This window comes from Corvus kubaryi, unplaced genomic scaffold (genome assembly GCF_017639235.1).
Source record: "Corvus kubaryi isolate FWS band 111438036 unplaced genomic scaffold, C.kubaryi_AGA036_p1.0 37341, whole genome shotgun sequence".
In the NCBI taxonomy this organism is placed as follows: domain Eukaryota; kingdom Metazoa; phylum Chordata; class Aves; order Passeriformes; family Corvidae; genus Corvus; species Corvus kubaryi.
This window is the reverse complement of record NW_024581112.1, coordinates 4,540,605-4,560,499: the sequence shown is the minus strand read 5'-3', so window position 1 is coordinate 4,560,499 and position 19,895 is coordinate 4,540,605. Positions and strand designations below refer to the sequence as shown.

General features: G+C 38.1%; 1 protein-coding gene across 20 annotated transcripts in view; it reads right to left on the bottom strand.

Moving 5' to 3' along the window:
- The window catches only part of LOC121666270 (ABI family member 3 binding protein), a 129,666-nt gene extending 110,671 nt beyond the window's left edge, over positions 1–18,995 (bottom strand). For 12 of the 20 annotated variants that reach the window (XM_042031640.1, XM_042031651.1, XM_042031649.1 and 9 more), the window contains exon 1: positions 18,800–18,995. In XM_042031640.1, coding sequence (XP_041887574.1) covers positions 18,800–18,878 — 79 coding nt within the window. In that variant the 5' untranslated portion in view covers positions 18,879–18,995. The remainder of the gene's footprint in view (positions 1–18,799) is intronic. The other 8 variants (XM_042031642.1, XM_042031660.1, XM_042031655.1 and 5 more) reach the window with 1 other exon arrangement.
- Between the last annotated feature and the right edge of the window lie 900 nt (positions 18,996–19,895).

The following is a 19,895-nucleotide window of genomic DNA, read 5'->3' as shown; positions in this document are numbered from 1 at the left end:
TTGCTTCCTAATCTCTGTGACATCCTAACTCCTTTATTTTCCCTACACAAGAAGGCTGCAGATGTGCAACTCTGAATACTGACAGGGCTCCAGATAGCACAAACCAGGAAGAAAACACAGCAGACTTCAAATGCCTCTAATGAGCTTAGTAAAGACACTTAGAAAAAAGTGGTAAGAAAATTTAAGATTATTATCTCTGATTGACAGTGAGCTAAATCTGTTGAAATTATAGATTCTTCAAAACCCTAACTTTAGAGAGTTGAGCATTATCGAAATTATGGTCTCCTGGTCTCTATTGAGTATTCATGTCTAAGAATAAAATAACACTTACAGTACTTAATTCAAATATGGTAATTTGATTTCCATAATAAATTTATTAATCACTCTCAAAACTGAATTTACAAAAAAAAAAAAATTAGTAAAGATCTATTTAATTTTAAATTTACAATAATTTCACCCTTTTCCCCCCCACAATTGTATTTACATATCTATCAACCAAACTTTACATCAATTTGAAGACTTAATTCTATATCAAGATTAAATTGAACTGGGTCTGATTTCAGTTAGATAGGTAGCATTGCTTATTTGTAAGCAGTCAATTATAGTGACCAAGTGTCTTGATTTTATTAAAGCCTTAAAACTCTCAGTGAGGTTTCTACAATTAGAAAGTTTAAACAGGATCCCAAAACAGTAGTGGCTTTGAGATAAGACCCTTTAGACCTCTTTTTTATAGCTAGTATATCAAAACCACCAAGAGAGCTTTTAAAATCAAAGACAGTTCTGGCAGAAAATAAATAGGAATCATGTATTTTTAAAAAGAGAGAACAAGGCAGAAAAGAAGAAAAGGAGACAAATTTGAAATAAGTTTAAAAAAATCCTTGTCCTCACCACCCTGTCTTGACAGGGCTGGTCCTTTTCCTCTAATTTACTTTTAAGTACAGTGATGGCCTGGATGGCAACAAATATTTCAGAGTCCCTGTAGGGCTTAGGAAAAAACATTAGGAAAAAATTCTTTAGGTTGGAAAAGACCATCAAGATCATCAAGTTCAACCCTAAACCCAGCCCTGCCAAGTCCACAACTAAACCATGTCCCCAACAGCGAAATCTACACACATTTTAAATACCTCCAGGGATGGTGACTCAAACCTGGTCAGTCTGTTCCAATGATTCATGATCCTTTTGGTGAAGATATTTTTCCTAATATCCAATCTAAATCTCCCCTGGCACAACTTGGGGCCATTCGCCCTTGTCCTGTCACCTGTTACTTGGGAAAAGAGGCTGATGCCCACTTGGCCCCTACACCCTCCTTTCAGGTAGTTGTAGAAAGAGATAAGGTCACCCCTGAGCCTCCTTTTCTCCAGCTCCCTCAGCTCCTTGTCATAAGACTTTTGCTCCAGACCCTTCACCAGTTTTGTGGCCCTTCTCTGGACGTGCTTCAGCTCCTCTTTCTTGCAGAGATGGACCCAACATTTAATATAGGATTTGGAATACAGCCTCACCAGTGCCAAGTACAGGGGGGCGACCACTGCCTTAGGCCTCGTGGCAGAAGGCCAGGCTTCCATTGGCCTTCTTGGCCACCTGGGCACACCCTGGCTCATGTTCAGCTGCTGGCAACCAGCACACCCAGGTCCTTTCTCACCAGACAGCTTTGGGTTATCATGAGCCAGATGCAGGATCCAGCATTTGGCCTTGTAGAAGGTACACAATATCCACAACCTTCCCTCACCCAGTAAGTGAGTGACCTTGTCATAAGAGGAGATCAGGTTAGGCAAGCAGGAGCTGTCTTTCCTAAAGCGTAACCCAAAGAGCAGCAAAGAGCAGCAAAGAGCAAGGCAGACAAATCTCCTTCACTTTAACTTAGCTGCATGTTTTTTCAGGGAAAATAACTGCTAAAGCAACAACACAGATGCCACACTTCATATGACTAAACCACATTCCTGTTCATGGGCTGTGTGCATTCCAGAACCACTGAAAATGAGGGATGAATATTAACTGGTAAAACAATAAATGACCAGTTTCTGGAAGCATATGAACAGCAGTGGAGCAACCAAGGACAAGGAGAGCTCAATCCTACGTGCTGCACAGACACTGCCAATCTAGTCAAGAGAGGGCCATCCTGGAGCAATAAGGATATAAGGACTTCATATAAATTAGCTTGGCAAATGGGGACTGCCCCCAGGAGCACATTAGCAATATAGATTTCATTTGTGTTGATCTCACAGTGTTTTGAACAACTACTCAGGAAAGCATTCTCATTCTGAGTAATATGTCTCTTTTAGTCACCACTCAGATAAACATTCATTAAATATAATTGAATGGACAAGGGAAGTAACAGGAACTTCATGGTTATCATACTGTGATAAGAATCTATTTGATTTTGAGAAAATAATTTTGTCGTATTAGGATTTCAAGAGACCTTTTTTCCCTGCATCTCCTTGATGAAAGACTTGAATGATGAACTAGATGCCCTCTAATTCCATTCATTTGTGTCAGTTTTTGGCATTTGTTAGTGAAACTCTGGTCTTAAGTATTTGCATTTATAGTGTAATTCTTTTATATTGAGGCCATTTCCAAATGGCAGATTCTGAGATCCATAGCTACCTCTGAAACACAATCTTTCCCTCCACGCTTGCCAACAGAAATTCCACACTGATCTGCAAGTATTCTCTTCAACAAAAGTCAGTTGATGGCCAAGATCGGCAGGAGAAACTGTGCAAAGCACATCTGAAGTAAAAGCATTATGTTAAGTGCATCAGAGCACTTGCAGTGCTGGAATCACTCTAAGGAAAGGAGTCTGCCTATACTGGGAGAGAGTGAAAGACAGCTTGATGAATCAGCTGCCTCATAAGAGAACCAGCCACCACCAACTCTTCAGAAAGAGGAAAAGAGCTACCAATGGCCTGAAGAATCCAGCTGGAAGCACCATAGTTTGGCTAGTTGGAATGCATAGGCAACAGGAGACAAAAGCAAAAAAATACTGAAACTTTTAAAAGTCTAGATATTACTTTCACTCATACCAGGAGTCTACTGCACACTTTAAGTGTGCATGGCATCTTGTGACAAAATACAGTCCTATTTTTTGGTTTTATCCATAGAGTGAAGATCCTTGAACTCTGCGCTACAAAACTAGAGGGTGAATACAGCTGTACTGTATTACAGCAAATTTGGCTTTGTTGCCAGAATTCCATTTGCCTTACATTGAAACTGTTTGTTTTCCACCGTTTCAAAGACTTTAGGGGCCATGAAGGCAAGACCCAGCACTGCCTCCCAGAGTGCTAGACAAATGAAGTGTGTCTTATGAAAATATATTAGCACCATCTATTTGTAAGCACCACCTCACTGATTCAAATCATTCACAGCAGTGCTTTGATTTTTCTAAATCTGGTGTCATAGTACCACTAGGCAAGTTTTCAATGATAATCTAACACTATGAAAATTTTATTTTCTGCTCTTTTATATTTTTGTGTTTATTTTGGCTGCCAAAAATGGAGAAATATTGGTTGCTTGGCTGCAACCCAAATACAGCTTAAAATGGGAAACATTTAAAAATAGCTCTGTTTCTATGTAGTAGAATAAACAAGACACACTTCTAAAGCAGCCACAACCACAGAATCATGGAATAATTTAGGGTGGAAGGAACTTCTGTAAGTCATCTAGTACAACTCCCTGCTCAAAGCAGACCTCAAGTTGCTCAGGGCCACATCTAGCTGAGTCTTGAACACCTCCAAGGACATAGATTCCATAACATCTCTGGGGTAACCTGTTTCAGTGATTAGCATACTTCTGTTAAAAAAAACCAAAGTCCTAATATCTAACTGGAATTTCCCATATTCCAGTTTGTGCCCAGTGCCTCTTGCCAAATTACTCTGCACTTCTGCAGAAAATCTGTCTTTGTATCCTCCAGTCAGATAGCTGAGGACAATGTTTGATCCTTTCTCATGGCAGATTACATCAGACACTAACATTCCTAGCCATGAAATTCACACTAACAAGTACTCTGAATGATGAAAGTAGATGCTGTACGAAGAGGGCAACCAAGAATACCTTACTAGGGGAGGGTGGGCTAACAGCCTTGCATGTAGTTTTGTCATTTGCAAATGAAGTTCCCCAATTAATTATTTTTTTCCAAGTATTATTACGCCTACACAAGTCTAGCATTGCTTCAGAAGAATAGGCTGTCAACATGCAGCACTTAACTTTGCAAAACACAAACAAGCATGCCTATCTACAAAAAACTGACTCTTAAGCTCTCAGCTTACACCTTCAAACTACTTTCATTTCAGAGGGCAACTTAGGTGTATCGACATTCTTAACAGAATGCACACAGCAAATAAAACAGCATGAACTGTAATTCCCCTCTGTACTTCTTTAATATCTGAGGCAATTTTAGTAATTTAAATGATAGAGAAATTCACTACTAAAAGGGTATGAGTAGCTGAAATATGTAGTAGGGAAACTCCTCAATACTGATGTTCAGCTGAAGGTAGTGACGCGAAAGGAAGAGATGCACTGTGAGGGCCCAGGGTCAGTCCCATCCCTTCCTGTGCCCTTTCTCACAGCACTCTTTCAAGGTTACTGACACCTTTTCCTCCAGTTGCTGTGCACATTTAGTTTTATTAATGCTAATCAGAAATATGCTGCTCTTTAATGTTTTAAGCTAAATATATACTTCTGAAAGAAAATTGTTGGAGCGTTTACATTACAAAATTACACAGGTTTTAAAACTTCTTTTGCCAATTCCTCCCTAGTGATCACTACAGTTCAGAACTGAGTTAAAAAGCTGTACTCATTAATACTTTAGGACCAGTTAGGTCAATGCAGAGGTAAAGATGTAGTTATCAGCAATTCCAGCTTCTATATAGCTACATAAATCATTGTACAAAGGAAATTTGTTGCTCATATGATGCCGCCTGTTTTGCCTGTTTTCAGGTCATTCAAGAACTTCCCTGAAGTTCCACTTCCATCTTTATAACTATCTCCCTCCCAAGGCTTCTTGAACATGCTGGTTGAAAATTATTTTTTATTTGACTTAGTAACTGTCGTTATATTTAGGGTGCAAAGCTGAAAAGAGTCTGGATTTAAACTTGGGGTCCCACTTCAGTGGTCCAACCCCCAATTCCAGCTTTCATTCTGCAGGTCATTTCTCATTATTTATTAAAATAGGAAACAAAACTGAAAACAAGAAAGAAATCTGTTTGAAAATAACCAAGTCTGCAGCTCTGATGGAAAAGGGAACAGGAGTTAGACTTCTGAAAACTTCTTTGATATGACTTAAAACAACCTGGCCCTGGCTCCTCTTGTGAGATACAGTTTAATTTTTATTTTAAACCTTAGAAAATTCTGCTCCTTTATGTGTCCAGTTAGTAAACTTAGTTTGGTGTTTAAAGGTAAAAATTTCATTTAAATAAAATTCAACATTGAACAATTCAACATTTTTGAAGGATAGGGACAAAACCAAGCCTATCCATTATTTTCAATGCATAATGCCTTCTAAAATGCCTTCAAGTTGAATAATTTTTGATAGATAAAACTTTTGAAATAAACAGCACACAAATTTAAAAGGACAAGAAAAAAAATCCTTGTTAATAAAACAACCTGAAACCCTTATTTCAATTTAGATTATGGATCACTTATTTGTAGTAGGATAAAGCTTAATCTAGATCTGATGTCTTTAGGTTCTCCAGGGCCTTGCTCCCCTGGCTTTACTCTCAAAGCTCCTTGTTTGTTGTTTTTTTTCCAGATTGGCCTGGCATGTATTTTTCTGGATGTAATTTCACCTGGACAGAGCTGATGTCACAGTGACTGCATCTTGTCCAGAAGAGCTGTCTTTCCAATCCTGGCTCCTTCTTCTGTCCAAGGAAACCTGTCCAAGGCAACTCCACCCAGGCTGGGCGACCAAGAAAACTGTGTCCTGGCCAAAGAACCTGACAGATTCTACATAAATATATTCAACAGAGGCAAGCAGAAGACTGCAGGGAGCAAGAAGAGTCTCCCAAATTTTCTAGGTATAACTTTCTTTTTTTAAGCCTTTAAAGAGCATCAGCCAATGCAAACTCCAAAAGAGAAATGTGGTCTTTGGACATGGCCTCATACAAGGTGATCATATTTTAGACCTGATCAGCTGAATAAAAGCAGGGACTTTCTTTGACAACAGTTCTTCCTCAGGAGGAAAACCTCAACAAAACACTAAGAACCTGAGCAGGTGAAGAATTCAAATGCTGTTGGTCTGGCTTTGCCCATAAACAACAAATGTATTGAAGTGATTGGTATTAAAGACCATAGACCTCAATGCAACAGCTTTCTTATAACCATGTTCATGAGCAGGCAGTGCATCATCACTGCCATTAACCTACTCTGTGGCAGGCAGTGTTTGGCATCACCACTTCCTTAAGCCACTTTTCATTCACGAATATCAGTGCATTTTTTTAAGAATTGAAAATCAAAGGCATAATGAAAACCACTATCTGGAACTGCAGTCGCCTTTGCTTCTGTGAGAAGAGGGACGACATCACACTTTACAATCCAGGATTTTAGCGTTTATTACTGAGTGCACACATAATCTGCTACATGGGTTGTTACTGTGTACCCAGATTGTAGTGAGGGACTCATTTCTTACAGCCAATTTGGAGTCTGTTCCTTACATGTGGTCACCATTTATTACATCATAATACATAGGGGTTTTTTTCACCGTGTGACTACTCATCTGGGGATCTTTTGAAACACTTTGGGAGGAATCATGCAAAAGAAGAATATCAAAATAACTGCCGGCAAGAAAATATAAATTCTACTGTGTTAGAATAAGGCACCTCCAAATTAACATTTAAAAAACCCCAAGCAGTAATAAATTGAAATTTGCATGTATATCTTATGCTAATAGAACAAAATAGGTAGTCATATATTGAAATCCTCTGTCTGTCATAAGTATTACCTTATCTGCCATAATCCAAGCAGTTGAAAGAGCAAGTCTTTAGCTCAGTATTCTGTACTAGCATTGTCTTAGATGGTTTTAAAGCTAACTTTGTTTTACTTCCTTCTGTGAATCAGCACATGGTAATTTTATAAGGACAAAACTGCTTAAACATTTATTTAGACAGCTAGGAGGATTTACAAGCTATACTAACAGAATAAATTTGAAACTAGCATGTATTTCCAATCCTCTAGTTGTAAATTAATCTGTAAATCTCAGAATCACCAACATGTCTAGGTATGTTTCAAAATTGTTACCTTCTCTATTTTAAATCTGAAGAGATGGATCCCAGTCCTTTCATGCACTAGTTCTCACTTCTGAAAAGATCTCTTTATCACTAGTAGATAAGTACATAGAGCACTGCAAAACAGACCAACTTGATAAATCCAGGAAAAAAGGCAAAGTCAATGACTAGAGGTACAGAGTCTGTTACCCAGGAAAGAAGCCTGAAAAAATAGGAGTCATCAACCTTAGAGGGAAAGTACATGGATAGATGTGAAGACAGTATCCAAACATATATGGCAAACAAACAAATTCCTGCGGAAAAGCAGTGTAAGTAAGTTCTGCTCCGCATCTGTGAAGAGAAGTTACAAACTGTAGCAAGGAAGATATCTGGAAAATAGGCAGTTATACTCTGGAACAAACTGTCTCAGGAATAAGAACAAGGTGGTCAAAATGAGTTCAGGGAAGTCCATTTCAGCCCTATGTTTCCTTGCAAAAATGAGTATTTTTCCACTTGAAGGCTACTACTTTTGTTCTGCACATCTAAGTATGCACCATAAAGCCTCAAGGAGGGCTGCCCTCCTCAGTGCTCTGTGTGAATTCCAATATCCTACTTCATACCTCTAACACATAGAATGAAAATCCAGTAAGGCATGATCTCTTCAGTATATAGACAAGCTTGAAAGAACAGCCAGGGAGAAGCAAGATTAATTTGTTATGTGAGAACGGAAAAATATCTCAGTGCAATTGATTGAGTAAAGGCAAGACAGAGCATCCAGGAAACCACAAGCTGTTCCCCCTAACCTCAGTCACTAGGAACAGTCACACTTATGCATGTGATGAACAAGAAGGTGATTTGGAACAGCCAGAGCAAATTTACCAAAACCAGGCAGTCCAGCAAAGCCTGCTGCCTTCTGTAATGTTATTACTGGGTTTGCATATAATTGGAAAGGGGTGAATATAATTTACTTCAAGTTTGGCACAATTTCCACAGGTATCCTTCCTGTCAGACTGGAGAAATGCAGACCGGATGCCTACTTTATGGGGTAGATGGAAAACCAGGCTCAAAGAATAGCAGTCAGTGGTTAAAAGTCCAAAGTTCCCTTTGATACCCCTTTGATATTACTCAAGAACCTCTTTCTGGTTCTTGAGCAACATCCAGTGTAAATCCTATACTCATTTCAGTGAGGGAGAATGTTTTGTGCTTTGTGTACATTTGGAAAACAACTTGGGTTGGGCAAATAGAAGCAGATGAGTTGTCCATAATGACCTGCTTTGAAATTGAAGGAAAACAAACTAGATTGAGACACCCATTCAGAAACAGGTAAAATTCTATTTATAAGCCCTCCCATTATGCTGGGTATAGTTGAAGCAGGAATCTTTAAAATAATATGCAAAAAGATGGAAATGGAATGGGATTCTCCTTTTTCTGAAGTCACAACGGTTTTCCAATTCCAGCATTGCAACCCTCATATGACCACAGAAAATATCTGTGTTCTCTGCTCAAAATAACACCCAAGATATACAGGACTTCAAATACAGCAGGGATTAATAGCTCTGAATGGGCACTTGGCAAAGGTGCTTGCAATATTCTGTGTTAACTTTGGAATAAATTCCCCACTTTTTAGAGGCAAACAGATGATAAAGCAATTAAATATCTGAAGCACACATAAGAATTCTTAGGCGGTGTTGTATATAAAATGCTAAACTCAGAAAGAGTAAGAAAACTTCGTCAGTTAACAAAAGCAGTACTGAAATACGAAATTCTATTGAACTATGACAACTATGATTTGGACTTGTCAGTGTAGTCAAGTCTGTCAACAAAGCTTTTAGCCAGTTACTTCCCTTCAGTTTAGAAAGCTGTAGACACAAACAAACAAACAAAATGTAAATTTTTAAAAATTGCCCTATGTTTCCAAAAGAGCAGTCAAAATAAAGTGGTTTCACTTATGTTCCTGGTGTCCAAACTGAACGTTCTCACACATGTCTATGACACTTGCTGGATACAGCCCAGTCCTATAAGGATTGATTCCAACTGCACATAGTTTTTCCAGCTGGAAAATGTATCTCATCTCGCACCATTAGATGAGACAGATCTCAAGACTGATGACCTGGCTTCTTACTACTACTCTAAAAAAAACCCCAACAAAAACCCCAACAGATCAAGAAAAATCAGAGGTGATCCTTTTTATCTTCTTCTATATTGTTCCACATTCTGAATTTTCAGAGATCAAAGGAAAGATTCTACAGTTCAAACACATCTGGAGAAAGAAGCAATGAATTGCCAGTACATCTTTAATTTTAAAAAGTACTAATAAATACTTCATAAGTTTAGAATGTATTATTGAATTCCTAAATTTAACAGAAATTCTTCTTCAGCACTATGAACACATTGCAAAGCACAAGCATTTTTAACTTGTCTTAAGAAAACTGAAATATGAAGGAAATGGTTCTAAATCAGTGGATTACAGAAAATAATGGACACCAAGCCTAGTAAGTATACAACACGTAAGATAAAAGCTATGCCTATGATTAAGTGAGTACTAATATAAGACAAATACTTATTTTTGCTACTGAAGGTGTTTCATCTTTTCTTCCACATATTTCCCTTCCCACCCAGGATATGGCACAGAGTTTATGTTCTCTGACTATATTTCCAAATTCTTTCTCTGTTGCATCACCTGCTCTATTTTCACCATGTTGCCTTTTATCTACAGAGATGAAAGAAGGCTGTAGGAAGTAATCTCTGTTTCCAACCCATCTTTTTATGTCTATACTTACTTTTTTTAATAAATTCTCCAGCCAATGTTTCATTGAAAAATGCCAATAAAGAATGCTATTGGCTACACAAAAGGAAGGCTTATGAAAATTTTGGGGTGGAATGGGGGCACATACCTCTAGGGGCACGAAACCATTAGCTAAGCAATCTCTGTAGGCCTGACTTTGCATTTTACTTGTACTTCTCTCAGGCATGTATCCAAATGCTCATGGAGAATTTATGGTATGTAGGAAGCTATGTCTCTCTCATTACTGATCTTTTAACCCAGTGTGCAGTAGATTACAATAATTCCCAAGGAATGCTCTCTGATTTAAGAGAGTATTAAGCACATAAATAATGCTTCGCGACTTTGGAGTTTTAAAATGAGATGGTTGTCCCTGCGCCAGGATTTTTGACAACTGACAAGTGTTTTAATACTACAAAAACAAATTACTGGAAAATAATCTAGAAGGGACAGGTCATGGAAAAAATTGTTCACAAATACCTGAAATTTCAACAGGGCATAAATGAGATTATCTATTCCCTACATGTGGTGGAATATCTGTAATTGTTCTACATCCTTAATACTACGAGCAACCTCACATTGCCTTCAAATAAATATAATAATAGCACATGATGTCCCTTGCTAATTGCTGTAAGTATTTCTGAGTGGAAAGGGAGCACAATAAACATCTGTTACATTACTGAGAAACTGCTTTCTAAGAATTCATAGCTGTACATTAACAACATACTAATGCTTTTATCAACTGCTATTTGACCCTGCTACTAAAATTGTGAGAGTACAGGGGATTGCTGAAAGTGTAAAAGATTAAAACAAATAATTTTTGACCCAAAGCATTTACCAAAAATGAGCAAGGTCCCACTCTGCCCTTGTGTGTGCACATCCATGCCTCAGTGTACTAGAGAGTCTATGTGAAATCACACTCCTGACTTTATTACCTGTGCGCAAGTTAAGTATAGATTTTCCATTGGAGCAAAAATCCCCAAATCTGCCAACAAGTCAAAAGAAATTCTTCAGCTAAAAATAATTGCATAATTAGTATTTTAATACTTTGAAAAAAAATCTTACTTATGTTTATACAGACCTGATTAACAAAGGACATAAATTAACTCCTACTCCCTAATACCAAGTCACATCAGATGTGTCAGCTGCTAAGGTGCACTGAATAACCAACACAAGCAAAAAGACATTTCTATTAGAATTGCCAGTTTTTGTGTTCCTCATAACTAAACCAAAGAGCAGGAAGGAATGCTGAAGAGATGCAGTATTGGTGCTTGTCAGATCATAGCTAAAAGCTGGTGCTCATCTGTAAGGTGGCAAATGATGAGCTGCCACTGTGGAGCAATTTCATAGTCATGTTCACACAATAAATAGCTGTTAATAAGCTTTTTCACAAAAGAAGGAGACCTATTGATTCAAGCTGAACATGAAACCCCACCACTTTTACCTGAGTTAGCTCTTCATCAAACTAAGACAATTCATGCTTCTTAAGCCTGACTGCAGCCATTTTCCTGACTGTGAAACAAGCTGCACACTGCGCTATAAATAAAAACTCTGCCCTGCCATTTAATCCAACTACTTCAGTGTTGGTGTGAGCCACAGAATGGAACTCTGCCAAAATGTTCAGGTCAGAATGTAGAGTTTTCTTTCTATTATTTGTATCCCAAAGCTCAAGTTCTTACCAACTTTCAGGCTATTGCACCCATGCCTTAATTTTCAGCAAGTGTTTGTGCATATTGCGCAGACACACTGAGGTTTCAAAAGAAAAGTGGTAAGCGATAAGGTCTGAAAGTCTTGTAATTTTCCCAGTGTGTATTTTTCTTGTTCATGTATAGGCTTGAACTGTGGTAATGAGGTAATCTAAATTGCCAGAAAATGTGTTAACTTCGAAGTCAGAAAATGATCTTCTGGGACATTTCAAGCATACTTATTTGTATTTTTGAACCGACCACAGTTTTACACATTCTAAAATTACTCCAGACTTTTACATCATAAAAAGAAAAATTAAAGTGAATAATTAATATAAAGCAGATATTGCAAGCAGCTGACAAAAGAAGAAAAGTCTTTTCCAAATGTGAGTTTAAAAATAATGTTATCCCACATACACTCTTAGCCTTTTAAAATTGGCCAGGTTCCCAAAGTATTAATTATGTAAACTCATATCAAGCACTCTGTGGCCATTTATAGATTCATAAACTAATGCCACAACTGCAGGTGATTGGAAAGAATCTTTTCCCACTCCATTGAATTGTGCTTTTCCTGAGCAGATTTCAAGAATAATGCAAAACCTTAGAACTATATAAAATGCTGAAATAGATGTACCAAAAAATTCCCTCATACTCTGAGAATCCATTTTGCCATCAACTCTTCAGCTTGAGAAAGAGTATAGAACTACAATTTCTTTTTAAGTACATACAGTGATATTCTAGTGTTAGCACACCATATACACACACAAACTAAACAAAAATCAAATCACATGCAGAGGTTTAGGCACTTCATTAAGCTGGGTTTTATCGAAGTAGATTTATTCACATGGAGCCCTCATGCCTGATAACATACTTGTTCAAGGTAAACAGGATTTATATAAGAGCCAAAGCTACAATTAGCCTAAGAAAAATTGTGGATTCACTTGCCTCATTTATTTTTCTTCCAGAAGATGCTCTAAATAATACTAAATTACTGCAAAGTGATGGACCTCAGCAACAATTCTAAAGCATTTTAGAGAACACAGGTTATATTTTGTCTACCAACCTCTGAACAAGTGCAATAAACACTCTCCTCCAGACTGGGAGAAAAGTAGTTTTCCTCTCAAAAAAAAGCATTCCCTACCTCCCTGCTTTTAGGTCTAGAATCCTCAAAGCTAGTGCCTCAACTTTTTACCAGCATTTTATTCAGCAGTTCTGCAGCAGTGAAGACTCTGTGTTGATATTCTGAATGCAACCATCCTTCTGTAACCTTGCCTGGATATCTGCACACTATGATGACATAACTTTGGTTAAGCAGTGAGTGTAAAAACATTCAATTCTGGTGACCATAACTACAATCACAACTTCATGAACAGTAGAAACTCACTTGGTGGTTCAAAACTTGATCTGTTTTTTCTTCAGCTTGATATGACACACACTGGTTTGCTCAAGTGGGGAGGTTTAGAGTTGATGTAGGCAGAGTAAAATGGCACATGATAGTTATGTTTTGAAGCATGGCTGTACTGGAAAAGATGGCCCAGGCCTTGCCCATAGAAAGGTTTCATTCATGATGCTGCCAGTAGTCATCTTCATGACCACCATTCTCCCAGCACAATAAGACAAATACATATCTCACAAAGCAAACTTGTATTATACACGTTGTCCTGTATTGTAGAAAAAACAATTTTTAACTTAGAGTGTTTGAACTAAGGCCTGTCAGGCAAGTCTGAGTAGCATCTGGCCTGTTTCCAGGTGCCCTTTTCCACTTGGGAAGGTACTGCAGGCTGGGCTGTTTTACTAATGGCACCTATTTTAGGCTGCAGCCTGTCCAGAACACGAATATCTGCTTCTGTTCTCACCAAGATTCACCATGCCAGTGAGTAGGACTCCAATCATCTCCTGTGAAAGGCAATAGTCAAGAACGCTCCCCAGCAACAAATTTATCTTGCTCACAAACAATTTCAAGTCTGCACTTGAATTTCCCCAAGGAAAATAAATCCACTTGGAGCTGCATGAACAATTCTGACTATGGCAGGTCACTGCTAGCCATTTTTTCCCCCTAGAGAAGACAGAGGTTTTTGTTCCCACATGCAGTGTGTAGTGCATACCAGGTGAGTCCAAAGAAGCCTCAAACCCAATGTTCATTATTCACTGTATCATCATTCAACAGATACACAGACTATACTATCCATATACAGTAGGTCTGGACCCAGAGCAGCAGCAGGATTTAGCCTTTAGCTCTCCCCTCAAGTGAGTTACGGAGCTTGTCTTTCTGGAACACCTAGATCCAAAGATTATATGCAGGAGGGCTGGAAAATAATGTTCAAAAAGTGATACTTGGGAACACTAAAATTAAAATGAAGAGGTGGAAGGTTATATAGATTACCCAGCAGTGAGATCATTTTGGAGGCCTTCACATGCAATGGAATTTAATTCTGGCAGAATCCACCCATATGTATCATCACAATGTTGCACCACTGACTGTGCCAGTATAAAAATGGAATTCTGGTATTGCAGATTATCTTTGAACTTGGAAGCCTGACACTCAGTACCGGGTTTTGATATGTTTATGTGCAAGCCTAGGACACAACTCTCTGCGTGATAAGATAACTGATTAAATGAACTGCTATAATTGTTACATTCTTACAGGCTGTTTTCATTTTCGGTAAGAATGACCCAAATTTGCCATGACATATCCAGAGACTGAAAACCCTTGTCACTCTATTACACCAGATGAAGGATCCCTTTTAAATTTCTTGTTGGACTTGTCATTTATGTGCCATTAAACATAAGAAAAATCCCCAAATTAATTTCACACTTCTTTTTCCAGACAAAACAAAAAATGAAGTTAAATAATTTAGTTCAAACTGGCCCTTCTTCATAAGAATGTTTTTTAAAGGTTAATGCATTGTGCATTTTGAAAAATAGTTCCCAGAAAGATGTTTTGTAAACCATGGGGAGAGTAACATATAAACCACATGTCATTTCAGTCCTTTTGTGATATTTTGATATGCCAGCTTCACTGCATGTTCAAAAACCCACAGCTTCCAGGAGAATTTCCCCTGTCTTACAATTTTTGTCCTGCCATCCTAGAGCTACTAAAGGGGTGCTTCTGGGAGGAGGGGAGAGGGCAGCACAAAAGTTTAAGGTTTGGCTGTTGCAATATAATAACTGTGACACATTGAAATAACTCTACATTGTTTTAACTGTTTGACACTAGTAAATGAAAACACATGCTGAGTTTATCCTCTGCTTAGTAAGACATATTACACAACATGGCGTAGCCAGCAAACTTAGCTATGAATAAAATTAGCCTATTCCTTTCACAAATATCAAAGTTTGGGAGTCTACTGTAAATACAGCATTTACTCTCGAAGGGATGTCAGTTATAATTACCTTAAGGTACAAATATTAGCCAGTAGCTATCTACAGTATCAGACCAAACATATTGTAGTTCCAAACAAAGTAAAAAATCCTCAGTGTAAAACAACTGTTTTTCCCACTTTTCCCCACAACTTACAACTGTAGATACACAGAAGTTTTGGATCTGGTTTTCCCTATAGGACTCTGTAAATCAGGCTTTTTCACATGGTCCCCTAAGAAATGTCAAGTCCATATACTTTTTCCCTAAGAAGACAGCAACCAGGGGAAAGCCGAATTAAGGTTTCCTGAGCCCTTCCTGGACAGCAGAGTAGGACAGGCCTGAGTACTGGAAAGTAGAGCAAAGATGGACCTGAATTCCACTGTACCTGATGACTAATTCAAATAGCAGGAAAACCACAGTGGTCAGAAACATGTCAAAAAATCCCGTGAAAACAAACCAGAAAAACACTCAGATTCCTCGTTTAAGTAACTTCATAAAACTGCATTTTTATAAGGAGGGATCAACCCCAAATTCTTTTCATCTCTAACAAAGTAAAACAGAACATAAAGATAGACAAAAGCTACTGAAAGCAGAGATTGTAGTGAAAATCCACATTTCCATGCACATCTGTGCTGTAACTGGAAAGTCAAGTGACAAAATCAAAACATGAAATACTGTTTCACCAAACACTAAAAACTTGTTCCACAACTGGTGCCCTCAACTTTAGTATCAGCTCCAACTGGAAAGATGCCAGTGAAACACGGTTTACAAGGCAGTACAATCTTGTGGATTATGTCCTGTACCTTGTTTATTCTGGATTCTGTGGCTTTGTTTTCTCATCTCTGTCTCAGACCCAGGATGCTCTGCTTACCAACTCATTCTCTAAAGACAAGACTTTTGGTCTGTACTTAATTCCTGTCTAGAGAGACGACACTGCATTCTTTAAGAATGGAACTTTTCTGTTTCACAGAACCATAAAAATTAGACAGAGTATGACAAGTTATAACTCTGGCACCTATGCCTTGCAACTGTTTCCACCCATTAATAAAGTTGAACTGAAGAATTACATATGTTGGATGGCACTGACATAATGGCATAACAGGAGAGACAAAAATAAATGGAAAATTTCTAATTTAGAGGCTAGACAAACAGAGAGCAGCTGAAATACTGGACGAAATATCATCCCTAATTGTACCATCATCTCCCACTCTGCTGTTCTGTGATCCCTCACATAATATTCAAAGGCAGTGACTGCAGAATTTTCTTAGCAGCTGATCTGCCAGATGAAACACATACATAACTGTAAAAAAACCACTGCCTTCATACTAAAACACAATACTCACCAGCCTTCCCTTCCCAATTATATTTTCTTTACTCGTTGTTATTATTATTATTCCTCCAACAATGCCTTAATCTTTGAAGTCAAAATAATGAAAGAAAGAATTCGCTAATAAAGAACACTCTTTTGAGAACAGCAATAATATTTTCTTTTTCATCCTAGTAAAACACACACTTGTGGGGGTGAAAGTACAAAAATATATATGAAAAGGGAGCAATTTGTGTTCCAGCCTCCTGACAAGCACATTTGCACACAGTGTCTCAAGCAGCTCTGGAAGTCACTGTACTGGCTCTGTTCCTTTGCAGCTGCAGGAGGCAAGATGTTCCTTCCACCTTGTACCACTGAAAGGAAATCCCAGTCCATGAGACATGGGGTCAGTGTGTTTCACCTCTGGGAGAGAAGATCTGAGCACTAGAATTGCAAAGTGCTGGTAAGAAGGGCAAGATTTCCTCTGATAACCTGTTGCCACAAGTACCTGCACCACCAGAAAGCAAGTTTGGCTAGATTGCCCTCCTTCAAGTTATGGACTTGATTCCTCTGTTCCCCGGAGAGCAAGAGTGACTCTGAAGCCTCATACCTCGTGACTTAAAGAGCACAGAAATTCACTGGAATTTAAGCTTGCATAGCAAGGCAGAATAGCCCTCTTAAAAGAATATTACCACTACATATCTTCATTTTTAAAACACTTTAAGATTCACATATACTCTTTGGTTATGAAGAAAGTCTGTACTCCCTATCAAACAAGACAATGTTGTAGAAGAAAATCATTTGAGCATTTCCAGATAGCAGCTAAGTACTAATACACTTGCTTTTTCAACGCAGCTCTTTGTAAATAGTAAGTGGAGAGGCAGCTACAAACAAAAGAATTAGACTGATGTTTCCACACTGCAATGGGAGAAACTTAAAAATGCTATTTCACTGAAAAGAAATGAAGTTTCCACCTGCAGCTTTATGCACTCAGCAAACAGAACTTCACTTCTGCAATGTTATTTTAGGACAGAAAAAAAAACGCATGCCAGAGTTAATCTTGCAGTGGATTAGAAGCTTTGTCTGAATTTCACAGTTAGCATAAATTTAGAGCCACTATTCTACAGTAGTGAGCAGAAAGTCCAGTGAAACCACATTAAAAAGACAAGCACTGGAACAGTTCCTTCCCTCAAAGTAGGCAATACATACAAGATTCCTCTTTGGTCAACATAATCCTCTCTTAAGTCCTTTTTTGACAAAACTAAAGTGTTAGAGTTAGCTTGACTTGAACTGCATATCTGTTACTTGCTGACTACGTATTGTTCCACTATTACCAGTATGCAGAAAACTCCACACTGGCTCCAGAAGATGAGATCAAAAGAAAGATACTTTCAAAAGAATATCATCCCAGGGAAGAAAGAAAAATAACAAAATCCTGGGAAAAAAAAGTCTCTTAAGGAGGGGTGAGGGATGAAAAATCATCTCGACTCCCCAAAATACCTTTAGGTTCCCCTTCTATGGAACAGAATTTCCTAGGAAGCCCTCAAAGTGCTTATTTCTTAATAAACGTTTTCATAACTAAATCACAGCTTCCACTAAATGTCAGTGGCTGCAGGAGACTGCAGATGTAAAACGCATTACAAAGCACAGTGGACTCAAGCAAGCACTTCCACAAAGTGAGAGCAATACGTGCAGTACAGAAACAGTTGTGAAATTGCTGCTTTAATGCCAAGGCACTACGAAGTGTTTTACCATCCAGATAGAGAAATACTCTTTTGATTTTATGCTATGACTGTTCTTCCTGCAGTCAGCAATAAAATACTAATAAAATGCCAATGTTATGTGTGTCATATTACCAAGGAGGAGAAGAGATCACTGCCAGCTTTGCAAATCTACTGTACTTCCAGACTCTGGGAGAAAGAAATAGTTAAAAACATATTCACACAGCTTTGGAGGGGCTTTTCTTCTTGTATAAATTTTAATCAATCATAGTTCTCTCCCTCAAAATGCATGCAACCTGACCCACAGTAGTCAAGTCCTACTGAATTGTTAAGGATGCATAAAAAGGGAAAGTATACAAGTTCTTTCAAAGACAGAACTGAAACCTTCCACCAGCAACACGGGGTGCTTCTAAGTCACATTGTCTTTAAGATATTAAACCATAGACCTGCACACTGCTGTCCGAATCGCTATAAAATCATTAAATACAGTAACTTTGTTGCACAGTACTTCTCACTAGAGTCACAAGATACCATGAAAACTTCTGAGGTTATTTTATTCAAGAGCTTTAAGGTTGCTCTTCTACCTGGACTTTGCCCTTTTCACTGACCTTCTTTCATCTTTAATCCTTCTTACCTTTAATGATTCCTAACATGTTGAAAGCAAATTTCCATAACAAAACACAGGCATTAAAAATCCCAAAGCCCCACAACAAAAAAACAAACAAACCCCCAGAAAGTTGTCATAGCTACTTGCCTCTTGGCAATTTCTGAGCATTTCCCAGGTTTAGTGCAATATATCCACAGAAAAGAAGACAGACAAATCTTGACATCATGGTCACAAACCCAACCTCGCACTGGGAATGGCTCTGACAGGTATCACCCAAAAGTACCGCAGCTGCATTTAAGTGAACCGTTCTCTCTGTGACAAGAGGCAGCAACACTTTGACACAAGCTTAGTTTACACAGTGGGAGGAGACAGGATGACATCATTCACTCCCACTGCAAAACGAGAATTAGCATAAAAAAAAATATTATCAGGCTCCCCCTAGTATAATCTTCTGGGGTTTGTTACAAGGTCTTTTCCACCACTAAGGGTAAAACATTACCATTTTATTACTTACATTTCATGAAAATAAAATCATGAATATCAAACTTTCTATTAACTGAAAACTGATCTGAGAGACATTTTCACTGTTTTATCCAAGAAAGCTGGACTTAAACTGCAAAAACAGCATTTGCAGTACTCAGAGAACTGTTTGCTATATTGACCTCAGTATTTCTGCAATCTCAACATTTTTCTTAAGGTTAATTCAGGCTACTTGTGGCTTTCATCCAGGCAAAATAAATACTAGTTTAATTTGACATGACGTTATAAACAGGCATTGTAAATATTTATTCAGCAAAAGAACTGGACTTGAAAAATCTAAATGTCATTTTTTCACTTGTATCTAGAGTTGGCAATTTAAAAATACTTCATAATTTTCCCTTTCACAAATGTCTGGTGAGTCAATGGGTACAAAGCACACTGAAAGTAATAAAGCAATGCATCTCATTCCAGGCTGATCTTCTTACCAGCTACACAACTTTAAATAGAAAAGAAGTTCCATTTTTCCATTAAAAGCTGTTGCATTCCATGTTTACAATGAGCCAAGTAAGCACAGCATTTGGTCCCACTCACAAGTGAGAAGATGGGAAGGAAAGGGTGAAGGAGAAAAAGAGGAAGCAATAACAAAGAATTTAGCCTCAGTATCTGGAAAAGTTTCCAAAGAGATTAAATCTATTCAACTAAGTAGTGATATCTCTCTCTCTCTCCCCCTAGAAATAAAAACCCCAAAACCAAACAAGGAAAA